The 14315-nt window shown below is 47.5% G+C and overlaps 2 protein-coding genes across 6 annotated transcripts in view; one reads left to right on the top strand and one right to left on the bottom strand.

Moving 5' to 3' along the window:
- CTNNA2 (catenin alpha 2) overlaps positions 1 to 14315 on the top strand; it is a 1123259-nt gene that overhangs the window by 757430 nt on the left and 351514 nt on the right. The window lies entirely within an intron of this gene.
- On the bottom strand, positions 4131 to 6913 carry LRRTM1 (leucine rich repeat transmembrane neuronal 1). Of its 4 annotated transcripts, XM_036333992.1 has the most exons (3): positions 6574 to 6913; positions 6273 to 6358; positions 4131 to 6146 (listed from the first exon to the last, which is right to left on the bottom strand). In XM_036333992.1, the coding sequence occupies exon 3, from the start codon at positions 6085 to 6087 to the stop codon at positions 4519 to 4521; it is 1569 nt and encodes a 522-aa protein (XP_036189885.1). In that variant the 5' UTR covers positions 6088 to 6146; positions 6273 to 6358; positions 6574 to 6913; the 3' UTR covers positions 4131 to 4518. The 4 variants fall into 4 exon arrangements, with proteins under 4 accessions (XP_036189885.1, XP_036189883.1, XP_036189884.1 ...); XM_036333990.1 differs by having other exon boundaries at positions 6273 to 6913; XM_036333991.1 differs by lacking the exon at positions 6273 to 6358 and having other exon boundaries at positions 6426 to 6913.

The following is a 14315-nucleotide window of genomic DNA, read 5'->3' as shown; positions in this document are numbered from 1 at the left end:
GAGGAAGGCTAGAAGATGGTGCCCAGTGAGGAGTAAGAACATTGCCTTCCGGATCCCTGGAAAAAAATCAGAGTAGAGCATTTTTTTTTAACATAAAATATATATTACCTAACCCTGAGGTGGAACTCATTAGTTAGGAGCATACTCTTAAAAGAATGCGTTGCCATCTGCTCACTCTTACCACTAGGGAGCTCTTACTCCCCGGTGGCAGGAGAGCCCAGATCTCCCAGCCTGCAAAGCTCCTGCCAACTCATTAACTAATGCCTGAAAATGCGATCAGCCCACTCAGTCTTTTATACCTTAATTGTGACTAACTTATCAGGTCCCTTCCTGAGTACAAGTTTAAGCCTAGAAGAACAAAGTAGGGGATTAATTAATGCTGCAGGGTTGTTATATAATGTGACCATTTGTGTGGTTATATATGTGGATATATATGTACATATAGCAATATATATGCACGAGTGTGTGGTTATATTTAAGTCATGGCATGCACATCTGCGTGTGTGTATGTGTGTGTGTATACCTCAACTTCTGTCAAAATATATTTCAGGAGCCTGTTTAATAGTCATATTCATGCTATTTGACATTTCATCCAATGGCAAACCTAAGTCAGCCAGCATAACCACCTGTCCAGAGGTGGAAAGTGGGCTTATTTTGACTACCCCAACTCATTGGAGACCCATTGTTCAGAGCAGATAGAAAGCCTGGTCTTTCAGTAAAAGTTCTCCGTGAGAGGGGCATGCCTTTCGTTTTGCCAAGATGGGTGATCCACCAGTGCCCTCTTCCATGTGGCAGACAGAATGGGCACCCAACTTGCTGGCAATCGATTCATATAACCCCGGAACACAGGCGGCCCTGGAGCCCTCCAGTGATCTGTGTGCAGTTGCTCAGGAAACTTGAGAGGACTAGCAAGTGGTGTTTGCCCCTCTGATCACTTACACATCTGCACAAATATGTTGTAGATGCTAAGTCATCCCAAATGTCAGCCTTCCTGCAGGCGGGGAGGCAAGGTAAGTCACACCTGGAGGAGCTTGGGAGAATCTAAAAAATGGATTAAAGCAATTTCTGATTCCTGGAATAACCTTTTCTTTGTGATGGCAACTTTTTAGTCCTAGGGGCCTGGTATGGGAGTGGGATAGCTGGTGTCAAGGATCAGGGCTGAAGCCTGCGTGTCAGGGGTGTCTTTCCTCTGAGTGAGGCCCACCAGATGGGTTACATTTAACTTGCTCCCTCTGACCCAACCTAAAACACCACCAGGGCTAAGACTGGGGTGAGAGTGTCATTTGTCATTTGAAGAGACTTTTTTTCTATATAAATATTTGAAACACCTCTACACTCTGGCTGAACTTTAATAAGCTGGGAAGGTACTGCAGATGGAGGGTTAATTCATCATGATTCCCCAGGAGATAAGTGAACTGTGGCCTTCAATCCTTTTCAGATGGCACAGGATAATGAGATTAGCACCCTCTGTGGGAAGAACCAAAAAAGAGGTGCTACACCTTTAAAAATAAGATTCTCTTTTAAATGCTCAGTAGTTTGCTTCGAGGGGTCAGAGTAAGTTTCTTGAAGCTGAAAGATTAATTAATTTGAGAAAGAAAAGATTTCAAGTGTCACAGAGCCTTAGTTAAAACTATGGATTTCCCTTATTCTCACCTTCTCCTTCCCCCTTGCCATCCTCTGAACCCGGAGGCACGGGGGGGGGGGGGGGGGGCATGAAATAATGAGAGCTAAATACCTCCATTTGCGTGGGAAACGTATTGACCTGCCTACAAAGACACACAATGCAGACATACAGATGCACACAGGCCACGTGAGAACACAGCGTTCTCGGCCATCAGCCCTTCTCCAGGTCTCAGGCTGCAGGTTTCTCTTTATAGTGGTCATTCATCATATTTACATGGACTTAAGATCTTCTATGTATGTGGTAAACTAGTCCTATGGTGGGGGGAGGGTGCAGCAGCAGAAAATTAAGCTCGATTTTCTTCTCTCTTTTCTCGGGGCCACATTGAAAAAAGAAGAAAGAAAGCAAGCCTTGGGGATAGGCAATCAAACTCTGCAGTTTCCAATATCCCCATTTCTAGTGGGCAGGGGAAACTGTGGTTCCGATGTTTGCCAGAAGGGCTTTGCTTCTAGAAGAGTTCCCTGTAAGCACACCAGCACAGCCCTTAATTCACCAAATCAGAGCAGCTTTTGGCACTGAAATCCAGTAGTTTTCCTATGAGGAGGTTAAATCAATGGAATCCTAGATTTCTTTCAATTGCCAGAATTTGGGGATTTTTTTTTTTTCTCTCCAAAAAAATGTATGTCTTCTTCTGGAGAGGCCTCATTAGTGGAGTTTAAGATGGGAGACACATCCCCAAGAAATCCTTGTCCCTGCTACCCCCGCTCCCTCCTCCACCCCCCACCCCCCCTTACATGCTCTTTAAAACAGCAGCCCCAAATGATTGTGCTTAGCCCAAAGCCAGACCCCCTCCTCAAAGTTCTCAAACAAGACACCTCTCTTCTAGGACACCGCGTCTAAATGGTGTGACATAATGCCATGTTTTAATTACAAACAAAGCAAGATGAAGTTTCCTAAGCTGGTCTATGTATGGAGTGGGGGAGGGGGGCGGCTGTCCCCCAAGGCTTAACATTTGCAGAGAAATTTGTAGATGATTTCTCTTGAAAGGGCCTCTTAGAAGCAGTATTGTTAAGCATATGGGTTTCTCTGCAGGCAGAACAGAAATCTACTACCAATCCACAGTTTAAGTAAATCTCAGAGTGATGCCATTCTGCATTTCAAACAGCTGATTGTGCCTCTGTAGGTAGGGGCTGGTGGCATTTGCATTTTTGGGAAATGGTGGGGTAGGTCTTTCCAACCCTCTTCCTGCTGTGTGGACTTATCTCTTAAAAAAAAAAAAAAGAGAGAAGGGAAACAGAAAACTGCTAGTCTGCAGGCTCCTTCAGAGGAGGGAGCCACCTGAGTTTGAGAAAGACTTCTGGCCATGGACAACATCGGTTCCGTGTTCGCCATCTGCCACCCATGACCGTTTATTTCAATCATACATTGGCTTAAATTGTTAGCGAGTGAAAGACCCCTCCCATCCAACACACGCACTCCTCCTCCGCCTCCTTCCCCACACCCCCACCAAGTGATACCCTTCAATATACAACCTACATCTCAACGTTGGTCCTGGAAACCTAAGAAGGGTGGGAAGGGGCCATCATTGGTCCCGACAAGGAAAAAAGTGAAACAACACAGGGAAAGCGAGCATTACACAGAAAGGCTATCTGAGGAGAGGGAGCTTCTGTCCTGGATTAACAAATGAACCCCATCTCAGTAAAGGATTCCAATGGTGACCTTCCCCCGACTCCCACCCCACCCCACCCCACCCCACACACATCACTTCTGCATCCTGTCTGCCCCTGACCTCTCCTGTGGCCAAGCATTGCTCATCCTGAGGCAGGATTTTTCTGACTCTTCCCCACTAACTAGGAGGGTGCTGTCCCCGCTGAGAGCCTATGCCTGCTGCAATCTTAGCAATGTGCTCCAGAAAGCACAGCTCGCATCAGCAGACATTTGAATTGTCTCATTCCCCTCAGTCAGACCACAGAGGGCAAGAGCGGAGAGCCTGGGTCTCTCAGAGAAAAGAGTAAGGGAAAGGGCACAAATGCTACTATGTCTGGTGACTCAAAGGCATTGGAGAAATAGAAACCAGTGGCGTTCGGGGCTGAGATTTTGAATTGATTTGGAAGATGGTTATATTAAGTGCAAAAAATAAAAAGGTTTCTCGTTAACAGGACAAACTGGCTGACACTGCCTTCTAAAAGCCATTTGCAGTGATCTCTGCCTTAAAGGCTGAGCAGTGATGCGCAGCCCTCAGTCACCTTTCTCTGGCTTTAAAGTGGCTGGATTGCATTGCCCACCCTAAAAATAATATAAAGGGTATGGCTTTTTTTTTAAGTCCTTAGTCATGTGGAGAAAAGCAACTTGATAAGCTCTGTTTGTCTTTCTTCATATTGCAAATTGAGTCTGACCACTTTGCTTCTGAATGTATGGATCTTCCCTCTGGCCCCTAGCCATCCCCCTCCCCCTGTCTCCCTCCCCTCCCCCCAGAGAAGGAAGTTGTAACTGTTGCTTCTCTTTTAACACAGGTAACAATTCATTTAGGTTACTCCAGTCTGTAAAAACTGTAAATGCTATTTTATTTTTTAAACATTTACCAAAAAAAAAATCAATGATTGGTACCTTTTTACACTCTCAGATTCCTGAATATGGACAGATCTTCAAAGGGAGGAAGGAGTTCTCATATGAAATTTAAGATAGACTGTCCTGAAGGTTGTGGGGTGGGGTTTTTTTTTGTTGTGTTTTATTTCATTTTTGTTTTTTTAAGACACAATAAAGCTAAAATGTCAAGTCTCTGGGAGCGATCCCCTTACAGTTTCAGTCCAGGAGCGGATCAGAGCTTACACAAGGAGACCCCAGCTCGGCCGCCCAGGCCTATTTGGTAGCGCACAGGTTGAGAACCAGGGTGGCAATCACACCTCGCATTCCCTCGCGGGCTGCTGGTGGCAGGTACAGGAGCCATACTCATTGATGATCACCAGGGCCCCCTCGATGTGGTTGGGTTTGTAATCAACGTAGTATTCCTGGGCAGACATGGCAGCCATCTGATGCATGGTCTGTTTCTGCTTTTGCTTCCTGCGCTGCGTGACAAAGCACTGTCTGAGCTGCCTGAGGCTCGCAGGGAAACACTTCCAGGAGACGTAGAGCACCAGGACCACGATAAGGAAGGAGAAAATGAGGGCCATGGTGCCGGTGACCACCTTGTGGATCTGCACGGCGTTCTCCGCGTGTTCGCCACCAGGGAGAGCCACCGTGGCCGGCTCCTGCGTGCCGTCGGGCTGCCCCTCCTCGCCGTCAGTGAGCGTGGTGGCCGAGCCAGCAGGGGCGCCCAGGTCGCTGCGGTTGGTGAAGGCCGAGAGCAGGTGGTCGCTGGTGGGCTCGGCGCCGTCGTCGCACAGATGGAAGGCGTACACGGCGTCCAGGACGTCCTCGCCCTGCGCGTACTCGGGGCTGGCGCACTGCAAGTTGCCATCGTAGCGCCCCTGGAAGTTGTTGAGCCACGAGGCCAGGGCGCACACGTTGCGCCCGCAGTCCCAGAGGTTCCCGGCCAGGGTGATGCTCGTCAGTGACTTCCAGGAGTTGAGGATGCGGGGCTCGACGTAGGTGAGGCGGTTGGAGTCCAGCTGCAGGGACTGCAGGTGCGGCACCGTCTCAAACACATGGGGCTCCATGTACTCGATCTCGTTCCCAGACAGGTCCATCTTCTCCAGGTTCCAAACCCAGTCCAGCGAGCTGACCACGATGGCCACCTTGTTCCTCCGCAGGCACAGGGAATGCAGGGACAGGAGGCGCGGGAAGTGGGCGAAGTTCACCTTGACCAAGTCGTTGTGCTCCAGGTGCAGCTCGGTGAGCTTGAACAAGCCGGCGAAGGAGTTGCGCGCCAGGCTCTTGAGCTGATTGTATCCGATGTCCAGAAACTTGAGGCTGCGGCAGTCCTGGAAGATGCGCACCGGCACGAACTGGAGGGCGTTGGACCGCATGTGCAGCGTGGTGAGCTTCCGCAGCCCGTGGAAGAGGTCGGGCGCCAGCGCCTGCAGCTTGTTGTAGGAGAGGTCCACGCTGCGCAGGTTGGGCATGGGCCGGAAGGTGGTGTTGGCCAGTTGGGTGATCTGGTTGGAACTCAGCGTGAGTTCCTTCACTCGGCGCAGCTTCTGAAAGGCGTCCCCTTGCACCGAGCAGATGTGATTGTGATCCAGATAGAGCCACGTGAGCTGCATTAACCCCGTGAACTGGCCGGCGCGCAGCTCCGAGAGGCTGTTGTAGCGCAGGGACAAGCCCAGCAGGCCGGAGAGGTTGTGGGGCGCCTCGGTGAGGTTGAGCGCCTCGCAGTACAGCAGCCGCCCCTCGCACCGGCACAGCTGCGGGCACCCGCTGGGGGCGGCGGGCAGCATCTGAAAGCAGGCCCCCAGCAGACACCAGACCACCCCCGAGGGCCTCCTCAGCAGCCAGTGTAGACAGAGACCGAGCAGCAGGAAATCCATTAGCGAGAATCTTTCCACAGAGGCTGGAGAATGTCCATTGGAAGCGCTCGGTCAGAAATCTACATCATATTTTATTCCGAGGGAGAGGGAGCGGGGGGGAGGGGGAGAAAAGGGCAAAAAAAAAAAAATCAAATAAATATATTGAAATAAAGAAGGACCCCCCCTCCCCAGAGCCGCACGTTCACCTCTAAGCATGCAGAAAGCTGGGCAGCATACAAAGTTCACAGCCACGGAAAGATCAAAGGGATGGTGATGTGGTCCATGTTAGATGCTGCAGCAAAGAAAAGGGAGGGAAAAAAAAAATCTTCGGGAAAGAATTTAATTAAAAAGTGTCTTACCCACCCTTTTCCAGAGAGTGACAACCTCCATTCAGCTGCTCCCTTTGTATGCAGGCTAATTATATGCAGGGCGAGAGAAGACCCCTCTGTGTATCCGAGGCAGCCCCGCTCCGCGGCCAGCGGATCTGGCAGGCGCACAATGTCTCACTTTGCTGCTCGGCTCGGCTCGGGGCCGCAAGGGCGGCTGGCGAGGCGGGGAGGCGACTTCTAGGACCCGCAAGTTTCCCAACTACGTGCCGGGGCCGGGCTTCGCCTTCCCACCGCCGTCCTTTCCCTCTGCAGTTCGGGCTGTGACGCGGCGGGGGGAAAGCACTCCAAACTCGGGGCTCGCGACTCCCCAGGATCTGACAGTCTGGTTAATGTCCGTCATTGGAAAGGACCACTGACCGGCGCCACCTCGTAGTCCGTGGAGACAGCCTGCCATTCGCGCCCCGGGCGGCTGCGGAGAGCGGGCTCGCTCATGCTTTGCGGGCGGCGGGCGGCGGGGAGGCGCGGGCGGCGGGGAGGCGCGGGGCGCGGGGCGCGGGGCGCGGGGCGCGGGGCGCGGGGAGCGGGGAGCGGCGCCCAGGCTCCTCGCCTCCGCCAGGCGGTGTGCGGCGCGAGCTTGCACAGGCACCTACTGCTCACTGAGTGTCGTAAGCTGCTCACGATTGTGCGTCTTCCCGGAGCACCTCAGACATGGGCAGATTGAAAAGGGGTGGGCATAAAACCAACATTTCACCGAATCACGAAAGTAAGATAGGTTCTTGGATGAAATGGAAAACACTTTCACCGCATTTGCCCATATTTCACCAAAAAGGGGAGGGGGGTGGATGGAGGTATGGGCTTGCATGGTCCACAGTAAGATATTTCCAAGTGGGAAACTGAATTATTCTGTTCTCTCCCCCCCCCCCTTTCCCTTTTTGGGATAGTCCCTCTCCCACTTTAAAGCTGCCGACGTGTAAGGGATACGTAGGGATCTGTAGAGAAATCAACATTTGGTTCTTTGCTTTAGAAAAGCAACTTGAGAGAAGAGAGAGGAAAGCAATGACTGCGGGGGCTTGGCTAAGATTCCCCCACACACACTCCCTCTCCCCCCCCCCACCCCCGCGTGGGCTCCGGAGTTGTGCAGTCAGCCAGGCTTCTAGGTGGCGGGTGGGGGGATGCGAGGATGCTTCCCGCGGGTTTGGGAAGCCTTCCAGGTCCCGGTGGTTGGAGACCCAGAGCGGCAGAAATGTAGGTCTATTTACAGGGAGTCTTGCCTGAGATCCCGCTGGGCTTCCCCAGTCTCCATGGATCTCCGGGGTCTGCGGTGGATTAGAGAAGGATTCTGCTGTGGCCCCGGAGGCTGCTGGTGGTGCACCCCGCTCCAGGAGAACGCGCTAGAGAAGGAGCCGAGAAGGGGTGGTTTAAAGTAACCATAATGGTGCCTCCTCCCTCCATGCACACATCCCTAATTGAACTTTAAGACTGTTACTAAATTGTGTCTCCTAAGTTGGAAGAGGTCTTTGCCTGATGATTTCCGTTCACAGTCATGCATAGATAGGGGTCTTACAATGAACTCTCTCTCTTTTACCAAGTAGCTGGGGTAGGAGGGTCTGCATTGCCATTGGGAGGGACCTGTTGGCCACCTTTAAAAAACAAACACAACAATCCTCAAAGGTGCAGAGAAACTGCTGGAAGTTGAGTATGGGCATGCTACCTTCTTCTATTTTGTAATTTTATTTTATTTTATTTTATTTTTGAAGGAGAGACAGAAAGAGAGAACAATTGATATGAGAGAGGGGATCTAGCCTGAAACCCTATGTGTCTTTGACCCTTCAGTCCATGGGCCCATGCTCTTTCTGCTGAGCCAAACCAGCTAGGGTAAACCTACCTTCTTGACAGGGATGTCCAAGGAGGTGACAGCGAGACTCAAACGTGAATCTCCAACCCCTCTCTTCGAATCTCCATCATTTGTGCCTCTCAGGAACTGAAAATAGTGGGCCTTTTCTGTACAGATGCTGACTTTCATAAGAATGAACTGGATTACCAAAGCTCCCAGGTGGTTTCAACTTTGGGCAAGTAACTGGGATGGTCTTAGCATTCAAGCTGAAATACTAACCAGTGGAACCACAGTCTCCCAAGACCAGTAGCACTTTTCAGGAAAAGCCCTATGAACAGGGACATGCATCATTCCATTTTTTATTTCGAGCCCAGCCCTGGTCATTCACCTCTGAGATATATCCTTTCATTGAAAGGAAAACAAACTTGAAATGCCCTAGGAGCCCTATGTTGTCTTAGGAACCAGAAGAAACATCAGAAAACCAAACCCTTAATTTTGCACATGAAGAAACTGAGGCACAGAGTCATCGGGCAATCCTCCGAGCTTGCGCAGTCGTTACTGGCATAGATGGGTTTGGGCTTGTCCCAAACCAAAGTGGTCTTCTTTCTTGGCCATTTTTGGTGGTTGCCATCTCCATCAGGCTCGCCTCCTCTCTAACTCTGGACTGGGCACCGGCAGGTTTTGTCCTGGCACCTCCATGTTGCTGCAGAACACTTTAACAGAAAAACAGTTCCACCGTCAAGTGTTTCCATCTCTTGCCAAGACAATTATTCCTGACAGCAGGCTGGCTGATTGAGCCATAAACTCTAAAGGGCTGGGGAGGAGGGCAGGCAGGGGTAAACACTGGCCAACCATTCAGCCAGCGCTGTGAGTGCAAGCCACCCAATCCCCATGGCTGCTAGGAAGAATAGCCTCCCAATGCAGGCAGCTTGGCAACGTGGTGATGGCTCCTGCCAAATGGGCAAGAACAGGTCCCACTTGGATGCCACTTGATTTGTAGATCTGGTACAGAGAGGCAGAAAAGAGTTGAGTGTTGGCAAGAAAGAAAGAGGATAAAATGAAATTGACTGCATTTATATCTGAGTTTTCTTCTAAGTATGCTACTCAAAACATAGAGGATGTGTTTAGGCTCTAATTAAGATATATAGATTGCTTTTCACATTAGTGTCCTGCAGATCATTTCATCTGGATGGGATCTTTAAACCTTTCCCACCTCTAATATGGCAAGTTTGCATCTTTCCTGCGGTTTTAAATCCCTTGGCAGAACTGTATACATTAACAGATTGAAATGAGCTTTATTGAAATTTAGCTATTCTAAGTCATCTAAGTTGCAGAATCCCAGTTTATTATGTATTTAAAGCATACCAGCACTGATTAAATCAATGCAAATTAGGTTAAATAAGAACAACATGAATCAAGTGTTTCAGCGAAGTTGAGTCGAGAAACGACAGCTTTTGAGTCACCACAGCAAGCTGATATGGCTGTTTTTCACGAGTTTTAATTTCATGCTTTTTAGGGTCCAACACACAAAAAAGTTTTTTTTAAAAAAGAAAAGAACTCAACTGAAGTTCTCGTTTTCCTCATGTTTGATCTTTTTTTTTTTTTTTTTTTTTTTTTTATTGCTTAAAGTATTACAAAGGGTATTACATATGTGTCCATTTTATCCCCCCGCCCTACCTCATGTTTGATCTTACATTTTTTTTTTTTAACGTGTGAGAATCTGATTCAGGTTACAATGTACTTGTTGTGTGTTATTAATCAGGCTCCTCTCTTGAACTAACTGTAGGTTTCTGTCTGCAAATGTCTTTCCTTCAGTGTTAGAGGCTGATGAGAGATGCATAAGCTTTGAGACTGACTTACCTTTTCTATTTTTCATGTTTGTGTGGGGAAGGAGCTTGAGCTAGTCTTGCGAACCACCTTAGTAGTTGGACTTTAAGAAAACCACCCCAAGCCATTAGGCCAACATATGACTGGGGACTGGGGTAAGAAAGAATAAGAATCTTGAAAATGTGGATTTAGCAAATAGAAAAGGACTCTGGAGTACACGAAGTGTGAAGTGATTGCTGAAACAGGATCTTGGAATTAAAAGGAAGTAGAAGAGCAAGCTAGTGCAGCTGGAGAGGACAGACTCATCGCTTGGGGGAAGGGGTAGTGATTTATTCCTCCTCTTCTAAAACTCAGACATTCACCTTTGTGTAATAAACCCGCCTGCTTTTCCTTGGTACTTGATGTTGGGGTAGGGGAGGTGGGGAGGGCGTGGTCACATACAATCCCTTTTGGATATGTCTTACCTCTCCCATTTTATCTCGATTGTAAGCCACCTCCAAGTGGTTCACTTTAATCAAAATAGTTTATGAACCAAGCGGTGCAAGGGAAAAAAGTCTGAAATGAGCATGCATTCCAGAGATGGGCTTTCCATTTCTTGTCTTGGAAAGTGTTCAAGGCAAGAGCAATCAAGTGGTGATTCTAATGTTCTGTGTTTGCTTGCACCAGTGTGGACCATGATCTCTATGCTGCTATCTTTAATTTTTAGTGGAAGCGAATCATGGCTTTTCTTTAAAAGGAAACACTTAGAGCAGCGGTTCTCAACCTGTGGGTCGCGACCCCTTTGGCGGTCGAAGGACCCTTTCACAGGGGTCACCTAAGACCATCCTGCATATCAGATATTTACATTACGATTCATAACAGTAGCAACATTACAGTTAGGAAGTAGCAACAAAAATAATTTTATGGTCGGGTCACAACATGAGGAACTGTATTTAAAGAGCCAGAAGGTTGAGAACCACTGGTTTAGAGGAAGGGGAGGTGGGTGGGAGTCATAATTTAAAAGGAGAGAATGTCCCTGCTTGGGTGGCTTCGTGGTTGAGCATTAACCTATGAACCAGGCGTCACAGTTCGACTTCCAGTCAGGGCACATGCCTGGGTTCAATGCTCAATCTCCAGTAGGGGGCATGCAGGAGGCAGCCAATTAATGATGCTCATCATTGATGTTTCTATCTCTTCCTTTCCTCGCTGAAATCAAGAAAAATATATTTCTTAAAATGAATAAATAAATAAATAAATAATAAATAAAAGAGATCATGAATTCCGTTGTTTCTGTGAGCACATAGCATACAGTTGACATTTCTAGAGTGCCTCTGAAGATGTGTGTGGGGCGGATGGGTGAGGGCCCCAAGGCTTCTCTCAGGAGATCTGCTTAGGAGAAACATATTCAAAAGGAATGTTCATCATTCTTATTAAACTCAATCCTCCTCTTAAAATGAGTTATTAATGTGGATAGCACTGAGGAAGCACCTATCACGTGCAATGCCTGATGTGAGTAATGGGAATGAACCAAAGAAATTCAAAGACTCAGTGCTTTCCTCCAGGAACTGTAAGAAAGTGAATTAGACCCGGAGGGCCTTTGCTGATAACTCTGATTTATGTATTGCTCACTGCTTGAGAGTCAATGTCTCTAGAACATACAAATGAGAGAAGCTGACAGACCAGTGAGATGGGATCAGTGTTAAAGGGCTTCTTCCTTCAAGTAAGTAAAATTTAGCAGACAGTTTTAAGGACTCAAGATGCAGGTGCAAGTGACAGGGTGGGGATGGACATTGTGAAGGGATACATACAAGTATGGGAACTGGAATGGGTTCTATTATGATGTATAGATTAATTTCCTTGTACTGGGTGGGAAGAGGAGAAGATAGGAACAAATGAAATCTCTGTGTTGGGGAGAAGAAGGAAGTTGGTTAAGGGCTTCCAATGGTGTACTAAAATTTTAGTTTCATATATTCTTCTAGTCTAGTCGGTAAGGATCAACACCTTAGAGTTATCTTTGATCCTTGTGATAAAAACCTGGGTTAGTTCATGGGGCCTCTCCTGCTCCCCTGGGCGTCTCTCTACAAGTTCCCTCTGCACAGCCTTGTGCTCTGATCATGTCTTATACCTACTGCTATCTGTACTCTCTCCATCATCGCTACCCATCATCCCAGCTAGCCCTCAAGGTTGAGGTCGAATAACCTCTGTGACTTCTTAACCGATCCTCACATAAAGCGATCTCTCAGTTTTCTCAGCTCCATTAGCAGCTTACCTTTACCGGTCATGTTCCTGGTCTTGTCCACTTTCTGTGAGTGGGATAGTCATTTCTACTTACGGTGTTTCAGGACTCCATGGACAGTAAACATCTTGGAGACTAGAAGTAAAAAGGTCTCAAGTTGGATTCCTGCTTTGCCATTTTCTATCAGTTTGATCTTATAGAAGTGACTCTATTACCAGTGAAAAAGGGCCAAGGATAGCTGTCTTAAAGGGATCCTGGGGGAATTCAATGAGATCAGGTGTATTAGTGTCTTGTGACTCAAAAGTGTAAGCCTATGCCTAGCAGCCCTGGAACATGTTAGAAACACAGAATCTTGGACCCACTGCCTAAAATCATCTTTTACCATGACCTCAGGTTAAACTTGAACTCTGGGAAGCATTCTCTTGAAGTATTCACACATTCTAACCTGAAAAGGATTACCTGGGTATCACTGATTCCCTGGTTTTATAATTGAGAAATTGAAGGGCCAGAAACATTGAATGGTTGTTCACAATTGGTGGTAGAATTTGGACAAAACCTCCACACCTTTTGAACCTTGTTCTCTCTCCTATTAGATTTCAAACATAGAATGGGAAGTCTGTATCTGTCACACTACTGAGCACTTAGTAGAGCTCTTAATAAATTGGTTTTCTCACCGGTACAGCAGGAAGTGTAGAGCTCTTGTGTGTGCATCTTCCGGCTCATGTTACTCCTCGGTTTTCTTATCACTGCCAGTTTGTATCTATTTCTCATGGACATTCAAGTTTTCCTTTTTTTAATAGAAAAATGAAAAAAAATTTAAATGCAGACTATGTCTCCTAAAACTCACCCCCCAGAGAAAAAATAGTTTAGAATTTGTCTATTTCACATATATTTTTCTAAAAATCTGATGTTATACATATTTCTTTGTAACTGTGTTTTTCACTCTTGATATTCTCCCATATCAAGAATGCAAGTTGATAGGATCACCTTCCATGGCTGCAAACCATTCTATTTTATGTACTTTATTCATCCTCTCTTATTAACCAATTAGGTTGTTTCTGTTTTTCATCTTTATATATAAAAGCCTAAGTGACCAAATGACTGGTTGACTGGTTGCTATGATGCACACTGACCACCAGGGGGCAAATGTTCAATGCGGAAGCTGCCCCCTGGTGGTCAGTGTGCTCCCACCGCCAACCACCCGGGGCCACCCTCATCTGGCAGGCCTGATGGCTCTAATTGGGGAAGCCAACCTCCCATGGTCCCAACCCGCCCCCGTCACTGGCCAGGCCAAGGGACCCCATGCGTGCACGAATTTGTGCACCAGGCCTCTAGTCTATTATAAAATGGCTATGATGAACATCCTGATACATATGCTGCTTTAGACTGAGCATTTGTGCCCCCTTCCCCCAAATTCATATGTTGAAACTTAATCCCCAATGCGATGGTATTTGGAGGTGGAGCCTATGGGAGGTTATTAGATCATGAGCGTGGAGCCCTCAAGAATGGTTTTAATGTCCTTATAAAAGAGACCCCAGAAAGCTCTCTTGCTCCTTCTGCCATGTGAGGACACAGTGAAAAGAAGGCTATCTATGATAGGAAGCAGGTCCTCAGCAGACACGAAAGCTGCAGGTGCTTTTATTTTAGACTTCCCAGCCTTCAAATCTGTGATAAATAAATGTTTATTATTTAACCACTGGTATATAGTAGTTTCTTACACCAGTCTGGTTGGACCAGGACATATACCTTTGCGTTTTGGCAAATGTGTTCTTAAATTTTAATTCCAGAAGGGGAATTGTGTTACTATCTGTGTGTGTGTGTGTGTCTGTGTGTGTGTATTATATATATTATTGATTTCATAGAGGAAAGGGAGAGGGAGAGAGAGATAGAAACATCAATGATGAAAGAATCATTAATTGGCTGCCTCCTGCACACCACCTATTGAGGGTGGAGCCCGCAACCTGGTCATGTGCCCTGACCAGAGATCAACCATGACCTTCTGGTTCATAGGTCCATGCTCAACCATTGAGCCATACCGACTGGG

This window comes from Myotis myotis, unplaced genomic scaffold (genome assembly GCF_014108235.1).
Source record: "Myotis myotis isolate mMyoMyo1 unplaced genomic scaffold, mMyoMyo1.p scaffold_m19_p_14, whole genome shotgun sequence".
In the NCBI taxonomy this organism is placed as follows: Eukaryota; Metazoa; Chordata; class Mammalia; order Chiroptera; family Vespertilionidae; genus Myotis; species Myotis myotis.
This window is presented reverse-complemented; position numbering and strand designations above follow the sequence as displayed.